General features: G+C 56.2%; 2 protein-coding genes and 1 non-coding gene across 3 annotated transcripts; 2 read left to right on the top strand and 1 right to left on the bottom strand.

Moving 5' to 3' along the window:
• Positions 1 to 2,579: 2,579 nt before the first annotated feature.
• On the top strand, positions 2,580 to 10,224 carry BESB_047650 (3'5'-cyclic nucleotide phosphodiesterase domain-containing protein; the record flags this gene model as incomplete). Its single annotated transcript, XM_029363216.1, has 13 exons — positions 2,580 to 2,772; positions 3,498 to 3,607; positions 4,047 to 4,142; positions 4,426 to 4,711; positions 5,004 to 5,217; positions 5,512 to 5,826; positions 6,555 to 6,647; positions 7,045 to 7,171; positions 7,589 to 7,693; positions 8,126 to 8,394; positions 9,176 to 9,245; positions 9,609 to 9,764; positions 10,108 to 10,224. 13 exons carry the CDS (start codon positions 2,580 to 2,582, stop codon positions 10,222 to 10,224), a joined length of 2,151 nt encoding a protein of 716 aa, XP_029220582.1.
• Positions 3,025 to 3,097, top strand: BESB_050720. The gene has a single exon. It is a non-coding gene; the product is annotated as a tRNA-Arg (tRNA).
• A 1,905-nt stretch (positions 10,225 to 12,129) lies between the features above and the next one.
• On the bottom strand, positions 12,130 to 16,965 carry BESB_047640 (uncharacterized protein; the record flags this gene model as incomplete). The annotated part of the gene is made up of 1 exon (XM_029363215.1): positions 12,130 to 16,965. The coding sequence occupies one exon, from the start codon at positions 16,963 to 16,965 to the stop codon at positions 12,130 to 12,132; it is 4,836 nt and encodes a 1,611-aa protein (XP_029220581.1).
• Positions 16,966 to 18,920: the final 1,955 nt, after the last annotated feature.

Below are 18,920 nucleotides of genomic sequence, written 5' to 3'. Positions count from 1 at the left end.
GTACGGACGTTCCGCAGGGGCTGCCCGAGGGCGCCCTGCCGAGAAACAGACATGCGTGAGGCTGCCCGCGCTTCGTGCACGAGGGCCGCTACGGCTGTGCGTGACTAGAGCTCGTTCCGGTGCCTCCGCCCTGCCTGGCTGCACTGTCGTGATCGCCTGAGCATCAATGACTCAAAACTGTGGCCTCTGGTAAATGATCTAGAGTTGCCTCTGATGGGCGAGGAAACGGCGATCTTGCTGCAACGGTGCCTCAAGAATACCGAGTTGGACGGAACAGCGTATACTGCCTTGCGTGTACCGCCAGCTGCACATCAATCCCGTTTGAGTCTGTAGACGTTCTGCCCGCTGAGTGTGAGACAAAGTCACAGTGAGCAACCTCCTTCGTAGACGTAATGCCGCTGCCTTTGTCAAATGAGGAAGCTTCCTCACCCGCCGATGGCGACGCAAAATCATCGGCTTCATATCCTCCTCATCTGTTTTTGCCCGTCATCAAAGAGGAGATGGTAGATCACGCTGAGGCGGCTGGTCGTAACCTGATAGAGCCGGATTTGCCAGGCGCTTCCCCCGTTCCAAGGCACTCGACCGAAGATGCTATTGGAGAAGGCGGACCGCCACTTGGTGTATTCGGGTTATGGAAGCGGTCAACTCTGCAGAGGTTTTCGCAGAAACGAAGCCGCACAGGGGCAGACGGCAGGCGTTCGTCGTCTTTGACGTCATCGCAGACGCCCCATGGGCGAGTCACAAGCGGGGTCAGCTCTCGATCCGAAGACCTCACTCTCCACAGTCGACAGTCGGTCCAGTCCAGTTTTTCCCATCCAGACTCTGTGTCAAGCGGTAAGATTACGCACTTTGATGTTTCCACTGCAAACTACATCAGGAGCAAGGCGGAGACCGACGAAAAGGCACGGTAAGTGTTTAGCACGCAGTAACGCGAATGTAGTTACAAATAGCTGCGCAACTAAGGAGAGAACGCATGGCACGACTCCATAACTTCTTTTACTCTGACATATGATGTCGCGCCTCAGGTTTACCTTGAAAAACATTGTGGCGACAAAGTGGAAGCACGAGGAAGTCATCACATTCATTCACCCATTTTGGCTGTCATTCGGGAACAAGGATCTAGAGCATCAGTGGAAGCTGAAGGTACTGCTGCGGTAAAGTAATGGTTCTTTTTATTTGTCCGTGAAGTCAGTGAATGCTGATACGCAGCGCAGGAGGCTTCCTATACCGACTCGTCTGCCGTTGCCGTAGTCAGGCAGAGCTGGCATCACACAAGCTCCCTACTCTCTGCGCCGTGGCAAGACTCTGCTGCGCTTGATGAGGATCGCAACAGAGTGTTCGCGCCCACGAAGCTGCTAGCAACTGCTCTGCATTATATAGATTAGCAGAATTGCTTGCTTGTCCCCGAAACAGGATCTGCACTATTTCGCAGGACTCGTGGTGAAGATCCTATTGTGCTTGGCAGCCGCACTGCCAGGTAAGCCATTTCTCCGTAGAAAGCGAAACAACCCACACCGAACGACCCACATCTGGACCATACTCTACCTTTTTCAAGGGAGGAATGTAGCAAAAGGGGTGCTGCCGTCCCATGCTGCCTCGGGCCTGGTTGTTTGAACCCTTCCTGTCGCGTGCGTACCCCCGGATCCCTGCCGTGCTTGGCTAGAGGCCCCTCCCCTTCCGTTTGAGAAAGCGTTAAGTGATAGTTTTGCATTCAGCGATGTGTATCTGTGTTCCTGTCCTGCGTTTATACCATATTCACCACTACTCGTCCGCAATCCCTGCCACGGCTCTCCACTTTGACCTTCTGTCGATGATCGCCCAATGCTATTTTACTTTGGCTACCGCGTACACGCTTCAATCGACTTCGCCGCGCCAACTGTCCGGCCACGACTCCCTTGGCAGGAAATGATTCGTCACCCCTACGGCCCTTTAAACAAATAATCGGTTGGTTTTCCGTGCATGAATTCAAATGACTTGAAATATCAGTATTTCTTGTGTACTGCTACTTCGTGTGCAAAGACTGTTCAAACTCCTACACCCTTCCATTGCTCACAATTTGCCCTACTACCATAATCGTCGTCGTTGCCTATTGCTGTCCGCCTTTACGGTTGAAGTTTCGAGCTGTGTTCACACTGTGGTGCTGCTGGGCAGTGTTCGCATCCGTCGCGTTCAGTGAACGTAAGCTTAGGAGGCTGTTTCTCGTTCGAGCACTCAAGTCCTGTACTGGCATGGCCGGGGCTTGTTGACTGGGATGGCTGCGAACAATGCGCATATCTGAGAAGTGAAACACATGCATAATGCATTGGCGGACTGTCGTTCCAGATTTGCTACTGCCTCCTCTACGCAGAGATGAACTTGAGAGTAGTGGGGGGCGATAGGCTACGCATTCTAAGTCATTTCGAGTTGCAGGAGGAGAGGGTGTGGGAAGAGAGGCGACAAGACAGCCTAGTGTATTAAGTGAACTGCTACGTGTGGTCTGAATCACTGCAGAGCCTCTCACTCTCCTGTGTATCACGGATCATTTGTTGCTTCTATTATCTCTACAACATGTGGTTCATGCAGCTATTCGCGTGGCAAGAATGCTTGGCCAAGCAGGCGGCCGGTTACTTCCTACTTTTGAGGGCGAGATCGGCTGGACAACCATTGTGCCGTTCCTCCTGTTCTCTGCTATACTGGGTGGGATAGAGTGGCCAAAGTTTGCCCTCATCACCATCGTCGAGTCGTTGTCGGTTGTCGTCTCCGTCTCTATCCTTCCAACGAAGCTCCCTCCATGTAAGTTCTTCATCTCACCGTCACGAGTGAATGCCAAGCACGATTCTCTCCACATACCGGCTGTGGCCCCAGTGCTGGTACGCTCCTCCAGCCTTCTTTGGTATATAGAGATTTGGGGTGAGGCATGCAGCAGCCGAATTCCTCTAGATGACTTCTGATGAAAGTGCTGAGACTATAGTTTCGCGCTAGTAGCAGTGGAAGAACGACTCCGTAGCCTCCACCGTCCACCAGGCCTGCAAAGCGTTGAAGTCAGAGTGAGTGGCGCAATGGATAGCGCGTCGCCCTCCGGAGGCGGAGGTTGCGGGTTCGAGTCCCGTCTCGCTCTCTTTCTTCACAATACATATTTCTGGTTGACTTTCTTCACAGTCCTTGCACACAACGCCATCTTGAATTGCATGGCAATAACAACTTTCAGGCACATCCCTGGCGTGGGGTTCATCCCCTTTGACGCGCACCCGCCTTGACCCCGAGACTGGCTCTAGCTGGATAGAGGGTGCCCACTTCTTACCTCCCAGCTGCCCATAAACCGTCCATAATCAGCATCATTCTAACAAACATCACTTTTCACTGCTTGGGAAAATGAATTCCATATTCTTAGGAAAGATTTTGATCGCGGAGGCGTGGAAGGATGCTACCGACAGAAGCCGACTAGCACTCGATCACTCACCCATTGGTGCCAGCACACAGGATGTTGAAATGTTGGTGTGAATGTCTTTTTCTGACAGGCAGCAGAATTCCGCTACAAGTCTTCAACATCGTCGCAATGATTATTGCAAATTTCACAGTGCGAAGGCTGGAGATTTACAGGCGGCTGCGGTACCTTGAATATCGATTTGTAAGGCGGCCCAGGATCTGCCGTGAACCCCGCTAGTCATCTCTCATAAATCTCACGTGGAGTCTCCTGTAGTGAACAAGTCAGTTCTGGGTACTTCACACCATTCTAGCGTTGAGCTGGAACAGAGAAAACCACTTTGGTGACAAGCGCACGGGGGGGTGAACAAGTGTCGGCGGAGCTAGGATCTCGTAAGGTGGAGCTTCACACCTCGGAGCAAGCGTACGCGCTCATAATTGCTGAGTCGACATAAAATAAGATAAATCATATATGGCAATGCTCTTCGGGTCCTGGCATCGCATTTGTACCGCGCAGCCACACGTTACGGTGTCTCACGCATATTGCTAGGTGCACCGAGAGAACGCCGCTCGCCTGAATTTTGCTCGCTCCCTCACCCTCGGTCAGGAGTCAAGTGCAGCTGCTTGGCAAACCCTGTCTGCAGGCCGCCGGGCAACTTAGGCTGTTTGAAGATGAAGCCGCACGTTTCATCCAAGCGTCACCGGCGGAGGACGCCTTCTATTGCGTCAAGGAATGCGAGGTTCGTCGTCCTGAGGAATGTCGTGGAAGATACAGAACTCGAATGAGCGGAGTTGTGGAACCTCCTCTGTACTGCTGAATTCTCTTCTTTGTACCGTGTGACTTCCAACGCAGCCAGCTCGTATTCGACTCGGATGGGAGAGCAGAGGCGGCTGCATCAAGTTCGATGGCGTGCTGCCACCTATCGACACCACGTCATTGAACGAGTCACCACAGTTTTGCATGAAAGCTGCACTCTCAACATCCAGCGAGCCCTGCTTCCCTCCTTGCATGTTATTTTCCAGCGTCTCCTGTCGGAGCAGCTCTATTCGCCTGGGAAGGGTGTCACAACAACGCAAGCTCTCTACAACTGCATCTTGTACTTGACGCGAGCTGAAATCAAGTTGTCCCTTTTCGATGAGCATGCTGCGACTGACCCGTTCCTCTTCTACCTGGAGGAGGGACCTTCTGCGTCCTCTGCCGACACGGAAGGAGTCACCGTCCCGCACAATAGACAGGCCTCCCCACCATCCAAAGCGTCACAAGAGACGCCAGCGGCAGTGCAGATTGCGCTGGACAAGAGCCGCAAAGGTACTGACTTTCCGACTCAACAGCATCCAGCAGGGTGCAAGTGAGTGGCAGAAATAACATCTGGAACCCCCTCCGTGATGAGGGCGGGAACAGATCGTTCCTAGTCCTTGTCACTTTAGGTTCTTTGCTAAGCTGTCGGATATGACACAGGATATTACCGTTCTTGTTCCTCTTCAGAATGAGACCGCAGACTGCCTCAACCCAGTATTACCGCACATGTCTCCCAGCTCAGAAGTGCGCAAGAAGTCGAGTGAGAAATGATTCCCTTTTGCCTTGCCTGCCCCGGCTTCAGAAACCACCAGTGGTGATGCAGCGGAGGACACAGGATGGAGGGCAAGGAGGCAGAAAGAAAAACAAGCGCAGCGCGGGACCTCGGAATCGACGACGCCGAAGCCACTGCCGCCAGCAGAAGATGCTCTTTCAAACCCAGTAAAGGCATACCGCCGGAAGCAGTACCCCTCAGGCGGACGACGTACAATCGAGGAAAGCAGAAAAACAGCTTATCGGTGAGAAACTCTATACATCGTCGCATGGATTGCTTCACATTCGGGTTGCCATCAGGAACTTGCCAGAGGCATTTCAGTGAGACTGCCAGCGCGGTGCCGTGGTTCCATGACATGGGATTCGTCGCATCACGCGGAGAGGGGGCATGTTCTTGCTCCGTTGATGATAAGCCCCGCGAAGAGTGTAGATATTGTAATACTTCCTCGAAAAATGCGCCCGGAGTTCTTGTTGACGGAACGACTTTCCCTGAAATTTCATTCCATGGTCTGGACTGGGTCGCGTGTCTCTGGTTTCAGAGAATTCGGAAATGCTCTGGCATCCACATTTGGGTTGGCGGCCTCCGCGCGGCAAGAGAGTACGCTTCTGGGGAGCCTCCACGACTCGCAGGGGCGACCCGGACAGTCTAGCGCCTCTACTCGGACTGCAGAAGATACAGCAGCAAATGTACTACGTACAGAGCGATCTGGTTCGGTATCTGCCCTGGAATCGATTGACGACACTATCCGCAGCCTGGTCGAGGGTGTTGGAGTGGACTGGGATTTAGATATGTTTGAGTTATGCAAGAAGACCAACCGGATGACATTGATGGCGGCGGGCTTCTGGCTGCGGCAGTAAGGTGATTTTTGTTTTGGGGAAATACTGTTGGGGTAGCACAATTCAAGTACAGAAGTGTTCGAGTTTGCTTTCACCACTTCGACTATGGTAGTGACCCAGCCGCGCTCAGCTGTCATCTCCAAAGTCTACTATCGTAGAAGATGCGTGTTTCTCTCGATGCCACAACTGCCGCTCATAGGTTCCAGCAATCGCTACGCTGCGGATTGGCGTTCCGGCAGCCAGCCCGCTCCCACACTCTTTGAATGTCGAAATCAGTGGAGCATGAGCCTTTCATTCGGCTAGAGCGCTCACTCTGGAAAGTGTGTTTGAGTATGCTGTGGCTGGACCGATTGCAGCCGGTTTCTTTCTCAGCACGAACCTGCCCTTCATCTACGCAGTGTCACATGGCGCAACTTCCTCGGAGAAGTCTCACAGAGGTGCGGCAGTTAAATTGCTTGATGGTGTCACGAGCAACACGCGTATACACATTTCTACTTGGGAGGGGATGCCGTGGGTACCTTGTGTTCTTGTGCACCTTCCCACCAGCACGATCTTCAACCAGACCGGTACGGGCTGTGTGTCGCTGTTCCCACATTTTGGTCTCAACACCCCCAAAAAAGGATAAAACAGCACAGAACACTGCATGCGACTGCTCTCATGAGCCAATATGACTCACCTCGCTGCACCCGTCTCCCATAGCTCGGTAGGAAGATGGCGGTGACTGTGCAGTACCTCTCTCTCGCAGGTACCGACACAACCCGTACCACAATGAGCAACACGGCGCAGCGGTCGCGCACATGGTGGTTTTCCTTCTTTGCGCCTGCCACGCTTGGCAAATGTGAGCCACACCTGGCCAGATGAGCCCAGAGGTGTGACGTCAGCGCCGTGCGGGGCGTAGACTGGGAATCGAGGCCTGTCGGATACGTCAGCTGTCTGACTTTAACACAAGCAGAGCGGCGCGGACAGTGTAGGCAGCGCGGTGTCCCTGCTCAATCAGCCACGCAGCTTCCTGAAGAATAGCGTGGCAGCCTCCCGTTTTCGCACGGATGCACTTGTGTATTCGGGCGGCGCTCCTCTGCTCGGTGACGCGCATAAAATGAGGGTTAGATGCCCAGCGCAAAGTTAACATCCAGATGTGCAAGTTGCGTCCTTGGCCTACTCTCGGAGCGAGAAACCGTATACCACTACCGGTTGAGCTAATGGCCGGAGCCCCGTTGTTGCTCGTTTGCATGCAGGTACAGACCTTTACACCAGGCAGCCATAATAGTCGGTGCCCTTGTGCATGACGTCGGTCACTTTGGCATGAACAACAACTACGTGGTGAACAGCAGCCATCCCCTGGCAATCACCTACAATGACAGGGTTAGTGCCTGAAGCGCGGTCGATATCACGCACCAGTAAACGTGAGGTCCTCTGAAGAGCTTTTCAGGAGCCTCTACTGCATGGTGGCATCTCGTGGTAGGCAACAGAGAGTCGGGGCACCCTATCTGTTGCCGGATTACATCGAAAATCCCAGGCATTATCGTCCTCAATATTCATTCGTGTCTGTCTCATGACCCACGCTCTGGGCTTCCAGCACAGCAGGTGCCCCTGCTGTCGCTCCATCTAAATAACGCGGAAAAGTGTGCTTTAAGGAAGACATGGGAGAAGGGCCAGGGCGCCGTGTGCTGATGCGGAACATCCCAATGGTTTTGATCAAAATCGACTGATTGCCATGGGCCCCTCTTAAAGTGTATAGATCTGGGACGACGTCCAGTGTGCTGTCGTGCTTGGCTGCAGTCTGTATTGGAGAGTTTTCACTCCGCTTTAGCCTTCCGGATAATGAATTCACGCGGCAATGACGAAGTCAATATTGCTGAGGCGTTCCTCCCGGAGGACAAGAAGGTTAGGCTCGGCTGATAGGCTTTCATAGTCACAGGCCCGTGACGCAGGTGCTGCGGAAGCGATCATAGAGTTTGAGGAACACTGAATGACGTGGCCAAACAGCAGTCCGGGTCTGTGCGTCGAAACTTCCCATCGTTACTTTTTACTGTTGACCTGCCTGAGCGTGGCCATTAGATCGCAGCTCTAACACGGCTACACGGTCTGACCCACATTAGTTCTCACAGGCTCTGCTCCACGGATAGGTAGAAACTGTTTTAGCTTCCGTATCAGCGGAAAACCTTTGTTGATCCAGGTGTTGTCAGGCCATGTCCGACACATGTCTCTCCTCCACACTGGCACTACTTGCCACTTGCACGCACGCGCGGTACTACACGCCTCAGGCAAACCATTACCCTTCTGTGGGTCTTCCCTGTCGTTCGACGGGCTTTTCAGGAGTTCCGCAAATACATTATCGAGCTCGTGCTGGAGACAGACATCTTCTTCCACTATGAGTTTGTGAGTCGGTTCCGCCTCCGGCGACAGATGTCCTCTTTGTACAGCACTTTGGGAGAAAAAACCAGCTTCCCGAATGGAGACCAAAACATCGTTCAGTTCGCACATGTATCAAGCAGAACGCGCATGGGTGCCGAAGAGGACACCGAGGAAGATGCTAAGGACCTTGTGTTGCTTGCGAAGGCATGCCTGCGAAGCGCCGATGTCGGGTGAGTACGACGCACCTCGTCGTTAGGAACGCTGCATTGCTTGCAGGCAAAGCCATTGCAGTACGGGCTTTCTCGATATCGAACGCCTCCAATGGGAGTACTGTTTGCTGTGGTGACAAAATTGCACGTTGCTTTGCTCGGTTGTGCGAGCTCTTGTGCTCGCGCGCCCTCGGCCGCGTACGTGATCGCTAGTCGTGTCTTTGCCGCGGCATCCGCCATACAGCCTGCGGTGTGCTGGCGGTAAAGCTTCTGGATATGCCAGCAAGAATATCTTCTTCCTGCCCTGGAAAAAGCATACCTAGTTACAAACATTTATTACTCGGTTGGAGGCATTTATCACGTGCTCAGCGTTCTATAAGCTGTGTGTATCTGTAGCTGAAGACTGACGAACTTCAACGTTATAGGCACTGATGCTCCAGCACCGCCGTTCTGACGCTAAATACGGAACGGCTTCTGCTGCAGCCGTGCACTATTATGCCAGAAAGACAGGCAGTGGCGAGCTCTTCACTAAACATGTGTATGGATTTTACTACGGCCAAGGTGCTCGTGTCTTCGTCAAGCAATGAACCACTTCATGAACATATTGCCACTGTTTCCCTGCTCTCTCAGGGATATCCCGAATGCTAAGATACTTCTGCACTGAGATTGGCACACCGGTTCAAAGACGGATGCGCGTTTTTCTATTATTGTACCTTCATGCATAAAGCCATCATGCGGTGCTTTTGGGTGAATCGGATCCACTAATTTTGTTCTTTCATAACTCGCGTGCGGCAACTTGCAGACATGCAGCAGTGGAGTGGCGCCAGCACTACTTGTACTCAAAAGCCGTCCAGACAGAGTTCTTTAATCAGGTGCGCTGGAATGGAGCCATACGCATGTGGAAAAGATACAGCCTGGGGCCTTCATGCGAAAGTGGAGTACAGTTACCTATCACACTGCGCTTGGAAAAAACTCAGAGAGATGGAAACGATTTGCCGCAACATTAGGGAGGAATTGACAGCGACGGGACGCGATTGCATGCCTTCGATACCATCAATGGCCTTTGCTTTTCGACAGTACAGCTTTAATCTAACACACAAAACGTGGAAGATGGAACCCGTCATTGACTACACACTTCATAGACTGACGTTTACAACTTCTAATGCAGGCCTTCAGTTGGGTGTACAATCTGCCGGGTGTCAAAATCTTTTCTTTCAATGGTGTGACGCGCTCAGGGAAAGAAGGAAAAAGAGATGGGATTACGAATCTCCCCGTGTTGCGACCCAGATGCCACGGACGTAGCCAAGTGCCAGGATGGGTTCATAACATTCATCAGTCGCCCTATCTTTGACGAGCTTTCACTTATCAACCCAAGTGGCGCCATAATGCAGGTCGGTTCCGAGGAACAAAAAACACCGCAGAGCTGCATAGAGCCGCAGTAGACGACTTATCCCCTACAGTGCCAACGTTGAGGGGGTAGTTTCTTTTTCGTACTGGAAAACCCGATCTAAGAAAGGCCACGCATAACATTTGCTACTATACTGGAGCGTGACCTGCGACAGAAGAGAAGCGATTAGCGAGCAATGAATGTCGCAGCCAGGGCGTTCGGGTGATTGCCAATAAATCTAGGATATCACGTCTTAGTAGGCGATCTATGGTGCACTTGTGCATGCACACGCTGCTAGGTAAGACGCCATTTTCCCTGTCACACCTGCGTGCTTGTATTTGACGCAGAAATGTGTCCCTCTTCTCAACGGAAACTTGGCAACGTGGAACCGAATAAAGGCAAAAGGAATCCAGTGGGACTCTGACGAGGCGCTTCAAGAGGGACTCGACTTGGCATCTGGGTAAGGTGCTGGCAGAAATGACATACAGCGTTTGTTCAACCAGATTGCAGGCGCCTTCTCACGCACGCTCTTTGAAATTAAACGAACTTACTCCAACCCAGGAGAAAGCTACTGACAATGGAACGATCTAGCCTAAATACCGGTGGCCTGTGGCGGTTGCAGCCCCGAATTCGGCCTGAGCTCGACCGCGTCGAGCGCCGCCACGTACACACCTCGTCCTTGATTTAAGATACGATCTTTGCATCCAAAGTGAACTGCACAAGACAGTCCCGCTGAGGAGACTCCCAGTTTCTTCGCCGTTTAAACACACGTGGTGACAAGCCGAAACCCAATGTCGTAAGACCGAAAGACCCCACCCGCATGTGGCTCACTGAGGTGGGCTCTGGGAACTCGTCAGCCTTGTCAAGTGGAATGATGGACGTGCTACAAAAGACTTCGTATGGTATAGTATACAGATAGTAACTTTATTCGCTATTTCGAGACGGACAGAAAGCCACGAGCCAGCGCCGCATCAGTCTCGCGAAGCGGCAACGGTCGAACAGTATTATTCCGGTAAACGTGCAACACCGCTCTACACTCTAACCGATATATATATATATATATATATATATATATATATATATATATATATATATATATATATATATATATATATATGCTTATGGGCGCCTACATCGCGTAGCGCGCTGCGTCGAGCGAGTTGTGAGAGCTGCGGAAGGAATGTCTCGGAGCGGCGCGCAGGATGAGCGACGAGTCGGAAGATCGCGAGACATTTGCCATCACTGGACGGGGGGCTAGCGGTTCACGAGCCTTAAAAGGCCCGCAGACGAGGCCGATGTGCACACCATGACGTAGACCGCGTAGGTCATACCGCGTGTGGTAGGCTTGTAGGGAAAGTGGGGGCGGAGCTGCGTGGCTAAGAGACGGCTCGGAAGTCCTGTGGATACGACGGCCAAGAACTGTCTGGGAGCTGGAGGCCCGGCGGGTGTCCGTTTTTTTCTGTTCGTCCGTCTGCAGTGCTAGCAGACTCAGGGCGCTCTCTTCATTGTGATCCTGCTGTGTCCTCTGTGGACTTCCATGGAGTGTATACGGAATGCCAAGGAGGGAACTCGAACCGCTACCTGGGGTACCAGTCGCAAGCGGTCTACCACCAGGTTGAACCTTTCCTCAGCACCACGAAAACGTGGGAAAAATCTCTCCCGTTGCCCCCATTCCCACCCCCCTCCGACATCATGCACTTCGAAATGTTGACACGCCCTCACCTGTCAGAGAACCAGGGCGCTACCTGTGTCTCGTGCCGGAACTTCAGAGCGTCCGACGCTCCGTGTGTCACACTGAACTCACGCGCACCATACCATTTTTTAAACTGAGTGTCAACAGACGTATCACACCCCCGCCCTCCCCTAACGACGACTGAAATAGCGACGCGACGGCAAGCAACCATTACGAATGATGCATGAATACCTGCGTGGCATTTACTTGTGCTCCCATGGGTGAAGTCCAATTTCATTCGCGACTGTGAGGTGTCCCAACACCGTAGCATCTTCCTGGTACAGGTGCTGTTCAGTTGGTCCTAAGCACCCCCCTCGAGGTAAGGTCTTCCGCGTATGTGTACCTTTGGACCCCACGGGACAGACTTGTCTATATGACTGCGGTAAAAGCGCACTGAAAATCGCACGTAGACCTTGGCGGTCCTATGCACCGCCCCATAAGCTATTTCACAGGCACGTGCAAGTTCGCCTCGCACGTAGACCTTGCGGTCCTATGCACCGCCCCGCAAGCTATTTCACAGGCACGTGCAAGTTCGCCTCAACACGAGTGTTTGGAACAGCGCAGACAGGCCCTTGCGTGCTGGCGTACGGCTTCAAATCAGTTGGTAGGATTACCCTGACGCGGGAGCAGAAGTTGATCAGCCAGGGGAACAACCAGCTCTCCGGCTTCGCAGCACCTGACTTGCCCCTGACGTTGCACTTTCTGCGTCGCGCCTCCCCTTGCGGCGGTTGTTGCTTTGACTGGACGTTTCATTCGTGGGCTTTGTCCGCCCTTCGTCCGCGAGTTCTTCGTCGTCTTCTTCTTCGAGATCCGCTCCCACATCGCCCGCAGGCTGATTGATGAGGTGAAGATACAGCCTATCCAGAAGGACGCCGACACCTTCCTCCTCGCCCTCGACCCACTGTGCGCCCCACCTTTGGGAGACGAGACGCCTGAGCTCGGGCCGTTCGGCCTGTCGTCTGGTCTGCAGTCGCCGCGCGGCTCGAGCGTCCAGCTCGGCTTGCTTGTCCTGCCTCTCTTCAATGAGCTGCTCCCCAAAGAACTTTGGAAGACGCACGTGGGTCGTCACCATGAGGGTCAGCGCCGCAGCAACCACGTAGAATGCGCAGGAGAACATGGCCGCAGCAATTGCCTCAGCCGAGCAGGTGTCGTCACTCGTTGTGTGCCACGCAGTCGCGCTGGAGGAGGAAGCAACGTCGCCGCGCGCCAGGCTCGGGGGAGGCGGAGCCGTCTCGCCCAGGCCCCCCCCAGAACTCGAAGGCTGCGGACCCGGCGAGTCCTCACCCGAAAACATGTCCGCGAAACTCCGCGACACCGGGAGATTGAACAAGAGCTGAACAAGGAGAATCGAGAGGCCGGCCCCCGCTCGCACGCAGGCCGCGGCCGCCGCCGCAGCGCCGCCGCGGACACCTGTGTGGAATCCTTGGAGGGGGAGCAGGGCCACAGTGAACGCCGGGGCGAAGCTGCACCAGCAGAAGACGACTTCGTAGAGCAGCGAGGCTGTCCTCGACGCCGAGATGGGCGGGATCGAAGGGAAACGCTGACTGAGGGTTGTCAGCGTCAGGGCGATACCGAAACTCATGAAGCCACACACAATGCTCCCCACCATCTGCAGCGGCTTTGGCGGAAGCAGTGAGAGGAGGAACACCGGTAGAATCGCTGTGAGCACGCGCACGAGCATCACCGGAGTTTCTAAACGAAACAGATGAAGGCCGGGCGCTAGCGCCGCCTGGAGGTGACCAGGGGCCGCGGGCGGGGCCGCCTGCGCGACAGGCACGAGCAGCTGGAAAAGCGAGGAACCCCCCGAGCCAGCGGAGGACTGACTCGCAGCCTGCCTTTGCGCGAAGCCGAAAGCGTCGTAGCCCTTCACCGCTTCTGAAACACCCTGATGCCCTTCCTCGAGAACGACGCAGTCGAGGAGTAGGAAGCGGAAAAATCCGCGGAGATAGAAGGCGGCGCCAACGCACGCCGCTGGCGCGGTGATGCCCGACAGCGCTGTGCCATGGCGAGCCGCCAGGTATCTCCGGTACATCTGCAGCGAAGCTCGCGCTGCCGCTACAACTGGCAATCTCGAGCACCAGCCGCCGCGCTCAGCGTTGGCACGCCTGAAGCAGAGGTAGGAACAGGGCACGCAGGCCGAGCCGAGGCAGGGAAGGCACCAGTTTGGCCGTGGCGGTAGCGACGCCCGCGGAGACACCTCGTCTGCCGGTGGAGCAGACGCACGTCGGCGGCCCTCTCCAGCCGCGGGCGAGGGCAGCAGTGGAGCCAGGAGATCAGACGGGGGCGCCCGCAGCCCACGTCTCCCCGAGGGCCCAGCCGCGGCACCCTCCGCCCGGCCGTACGACTCGCTGGCAGGCTCCCGGGCTTCTGGCTCGGCCCCCGCAGCAGCCAGAGAAGGGGGCGAATGAGATTCTCCGCCCGGGAGAGAGCCTGAAGCAGACAGGGCGACACCTGAACACGAGTCGAGAAGCGACTCCACGCGGCTGGGAGAGGACGCGGTTGGCGGCGAGGCCAGGTTTTCGTACGTTGCAGGCGAGGTAGGGCGGAGGTCGACGACGAGTGAAGACGCGGCCGACGGCGCAGAGTCGTCTTCTACATCAGAAGGCGCGGGATGGACTCTGCTCAAGTCGCCCCGTGGACTCTCTTTGTTTCGCCGCGACTGCGACCCATGCATGGCACTCTGGAGGTACCGCTGCTGAGCGAGGAAGTACGGGTTTTCCACCAGAAGCCACTCCGAGACAAGCAGCAGCAAGAGACAGAGCGGAAAGGAGAAAGACGCCGCCAAGCAGAACACGGGGAAAGGGGCCGCGGCAAGGCGAGGGCCTCCTCCCGCCGCGGACTTTGAGAGGCTCGCCGACAGAACCGCCGGCAGAAAGAAGTGCGCGACCATCTCTGCAGCCACGAGGTAGGCAATGGGAATATACGGAGAGGACGCGAAGGCAAATCGGCTGATCGCGCGGGGCGTGGCAGACGGGAACCACGGCCGGAGACCTCTGAAGCAAGACGACGCGCCCTGCGCGAGCCAGTGGCATGCGCAGATGCAGACGGAAGCCACCTCGCTGCCCAGCAGCCTACACGCCGCCGCCACTGAGAAGTGCTCATACCTGCCGCGAGGGGCCTCGGAAGCCAAATCGGGAAGCAGGGGAGCCCTCAGGGCCTGCAGTTCTCCAGACGGGGTGCCCGCGGCCGAGTCGTCGCTGCCCAGCGAGGGGGCCGAGGCGGGCAGGGACCCGGAACCCGAGGCGGAGGAGACTGCTGAAGGGCCCTCGACCTGCGGGGCTGCGGAGTCGAGGACAAGGCGATACGCAGCTGCAGCCTCGAAACACATGCAGTGCGCAGCCACGACGATCCCGCCGCAAGCCGCAGCAGCCATGGAGAAGAAGAGAAGTGCGAGGAAGGGAAAGACGAGGGAGGGAAGCAATGCCAGAGAATCCGCACCACGCGAGGAAGATCGGGACACGGCTCGGAAAAAGTCGCCGAGTTGCTCGAAAAACAGGACCCCCGCGCGCCACACAGAACGAAAGAATGCAGTTGGCGTCTCCCACGAAAAGGCGTCTGCCACAGGCTGCTCTTGCACGACCTTCGAGGAAGCACCCACCAGAGCTGCCGCAGGGACGAGGGAAGACGACAGCACAGAAGAGCCTGCGCGGGGTACAGGCGCTCCCGACGAGCCGCTAGTGAGCACGCCGAGAGATACAGCGTCGCCCCCGCTGTCTCCCGTCATCGGCATCTCAGACGCGGCGACAGACTCCGAGCTCGGCTGTGGAGCCCAAAGCCTAGAAGGGCCATATGCAGCCTCTCCGCCGCTGCGGTCGCTTCCCTCGTTCTGAATACGGCTCGGCAGCTCCGGGGACTTTGATTGCTCTCGTCGCCCTTTTGGCGCACGATCGGCAGCCTCGCCCTCCTGGGGCTTTGGCGCGTTTCGCTCTTCGCCATCTGAGCTCCCCAACCTTCGCCGGATCTTCCGGTGACTCCCCAGGACCTCGCGCCGAATCAGCTGCGACGCAGGCTCCTCGTGCGCGTTGCTCGAATGAGGCTCCACCGCACTGCTGGCAAGCAGCTGCGAGGCTAGCAGCGGAAGGGCCTCGTGCGCAGGCGTAGCAACCGCGGAGGAACGCGGCGGAGCGTCTCCGCGGAAGAGCCCCGCCGTCACGAGGGCACACACCGTGAAGGAGACAGACGCGAACGTAAAGACCTTCAGCGCCCGCGCGAGCGCCCACTGGCGTCCCTTGGAGTCCGCCGCGGCGCCGTAGACGAGACAACCCAGAGCTTGACAGAAAAGGTGCCACGCAATGAGGATGTCCTCTGCGAACGGCCATGACGAGGGCAGTGGAGACGGCGCCGTCAAGAGCGAGGGCGGGAACAAGCTGGAGGAGAAGGAGAGGAATCCCGGCAGCGCAGAATCGAGGGACGGTGCTGTCTTTCCCCCCGACAGTGTGTGCGACAGCGGCGATTCCGCTCCGGTTTTCCGTGGCTTCTCGCTCTTTCCAAGCCCTGAAAATGCAAAGGCAAAGGGCGGTTTTTCCTCCGCCGGAGGGGGAGGACCCTTCCGCGCCGCCTCGCTCTCCTGCGCGTGGAGGAGCGCGAACACCGAAGAGGACGCGACGCCCTCGAGCGCGTATGCCCTTGGCACTGCATGCAAGCCGTCCTGGAGCGCGAAGTCTTGTCCCGTCCCGCGCGCTTCCTGGAGGATCCCCGCCGTGGAGGCCGCCGGCGTCTCGACGGGCTCGGGAGGCTCAGGGGCGACTGGATGCCGCACGAGGAGAGAGAGAGAGGCAATGTGTAAGTGGACAGCGAAGACCGCCAGAAAGGCGACGAGGAAGGAGCCCATGCGCAGAAACAATCCAGGGAGGGGCGGAGAGAGGCCGCAGGAAACCGGAGCTGCGCCTCGCCGCGTGGAGGCGAGCCGGTCCGCTGCAGCCCGCGAGGATTCAAGAACGACATCCCCACCCTGCCGGAGCGCGGGCGACGACTCCGCGGAGAGGGAAGCAGCCGGCGAGATGTGCCGACGCGCAGACGACGAGGAGGCACGGAAGGAAGAAGAAAAATCAGGCGGAGGCTGCAGACGAAACGAAGCGGAGACAAGAGGAGGCGACGCAGGAGCGACGGAGGCGCCCGGAGCTGAATCGGCGGAGGGATCGCCAGGAAAGGAAGACAGCGAAGGCCGTGTCGAGGCAGGGAGACAGTTCGGCAAGCCAGAAGACAGGGAGAGGCCTGCACGAGGAGGAAAGGGAACCGAAGCGAGCGACTCGGCGAACGCGTCAGCAGGAGGCGCGCCGCCGGAAGCCGAGGGAGCCGTAGGGCCTGGGGCGCCCCACGGCGGGTCTCGGCAGCCCCCCGCGCCTTCGGGTGAAGGGCAGCAGAGACCCCGTTTCGCAGAAGCCGTCGAGCGAGGCGGTCTCTCGAGTTCTGCGACAGAGGTCCGAAGCCCGTCCCCCCCCCCCGGAGGACTCGGGCGAGTGGGAATTTCCATTGTGCCAGAGAAAACCAAGAGACACGCAGACAGGCTGGAAAATGCACTCCATAGATGTATACTTTTTCAGGGAGACGTGAACACGCTGGGCAGGGGACGACGACGATTTCCCGTTCCACTGCGAATGTCACTCCTCGCTCCACCCGTCGCCTCGACTCTTACACACCAAAAAAGTTCAATGACGCCCGCCTTGCGTCGGCACACACGTCACGCCGCCCTAGCGTAGTCTCGCTGGGGCGACGGGGTGCTCAGACACAGGCGCATTTCACACATTTCGTCACTGACTTCACAAGGACGAAACAGGCGTGCAGCGATACCGGCCTGTGCGTTTGTCTCAGCAGTTACCAGGCTGTGTTTGCGGTTTCGGCGACAAAAACCTCGACATAGGGCACGGGGAAGCGTCCGTGACCCCTTTCCAGTCTGGCGTCTCCTCGACGTATAAATTCGTGTAGAATCGAGCGAAAAGTAGATCTACCGTTCTTGCAGTTGTATGCCAACACGCTGCAGCGAATCTCACCGCCAACACACCAGTGCAAGTGTCTGGCATACGCCTTGCCTTCTTCAGGAGAGCTGTACTTTCTCCGCACAAAATGTTGCCGGAAGCAACCGATGAACGCGACAAAAGTGTGCGGCGGAAGTAAACGAAACGGTCTTGTATTACCTGAGGAAAATACGCGTTTCAGACCTACATACCCATCCAGCTGGTGAATGAACGCTTTTTCGTGTGTGCATGCGGGGCCACGCAAAGCTTGCCGAGACCTGCGGACGCCTGCCGCCTCGACTGCAGCGGGAGACGTTCATTTTCGCGCCTCTGCAGGCAATCAAAACTGACGGCAAATGGCTAAAATGGAGGTTTGCAGACAAATTGGGGAAGAACACGGCCGAGTGGATGGTTGCAATCGCTGATGACTGTGAGCCAGACATCTGGGCACGCTAGTATCTTCGGGACGACTCACACCGCTTTAGTCACAACTACAAGTTATAGAAAAGAAGAAGGGACACAAGCAGCGCTGCGGAAATAAATGCGTGAGAGAGGTGCCTCTGCACGCGCTGAATTCGGTAAAAACAGCGAAGGACCGGAGTGAGCAGCAGCTGCTGTAAACGCACGCACATTTACATATGTGTACATTTATACAAGTGCATGTAAATACATGCTGGAAGAACAGCTATATGTGCGTGCTGACACATGTGTATGGTGAATCCGAGTAGCGAGACATCCAGCATATCTCGCAGCATGCGAAGAGGCGCTTGCTCTGTTGCAGATTCGCGAGGTGCAAGTTCACAACTTGCAAAGCGGTCAGTCCTTGCAGGACCGCATGCCTAGCTCCAGACGCTCCCACTCGGCAAACTGCGTACGCTGTGCAAGTTCCTTTCTTCGTCGACCTGCCTGGCAGATCCTGAGGCTAAAAATACTGCCGCGCCCACGGTCACACGTCTGGAGCGTCGCGGTCGTCACACATGGGCAATGCCGGTAACGCCTTCGACAGCGACAGTCTGAACTACACAACGCGGTGACGCAGTCAGTGTAGATCTTTACAAGAACGCGTTTCTAAAACCGTTCCACACATTGACACAGGTATAGAAACCGATTCTCGGAAACGCCGCGAAAGCACACCGTTGTGAGGCGACCGCAGACCCTCTTCAGAGGACAACATGAACACCTCGCGCCCCCGTGTGCGCCTCTTGAACTCAGCGAGCGAATCCACGCATAAATTGTCTCTCCTTCCCCATTACGTCTTGGGTACGCACTTCTGCACAACTAGCCACGCATGGTCTGACGCTGTGTGAACAGACTCTCGTGGAAGACAACCCGTCGTCGTCGCACAAAGACCCGAAACGCGTGAGGCCGCTTCGTTGAAACACCGGTTCCCCGGATTCACCGTCTAATCTGCATCTCCTCGACATGGCGGGGCCCACGGAAAAATGACGTGGCGCCGGAGTAAGCTGCTTTTGAG

The sequence above is a fragment of the Besnoitia besnoiti genome, chromosome III (assembly GCF_002563875.1).
Source record: "Besnoitia besnoiti strain Bb-Ger1 chromosome III, whole genome shotgun sequence".
NCBI classification, from domain to species: Eukaryota; Apicomplexa; class Conoidasida; order Eucoccidiorida; family Sarcocystidae; genus Besnoitia; species Besnoitia besnoiti.
This window is presented reverse-complemented; position numbering and strand designations above follow the sequence as displayed.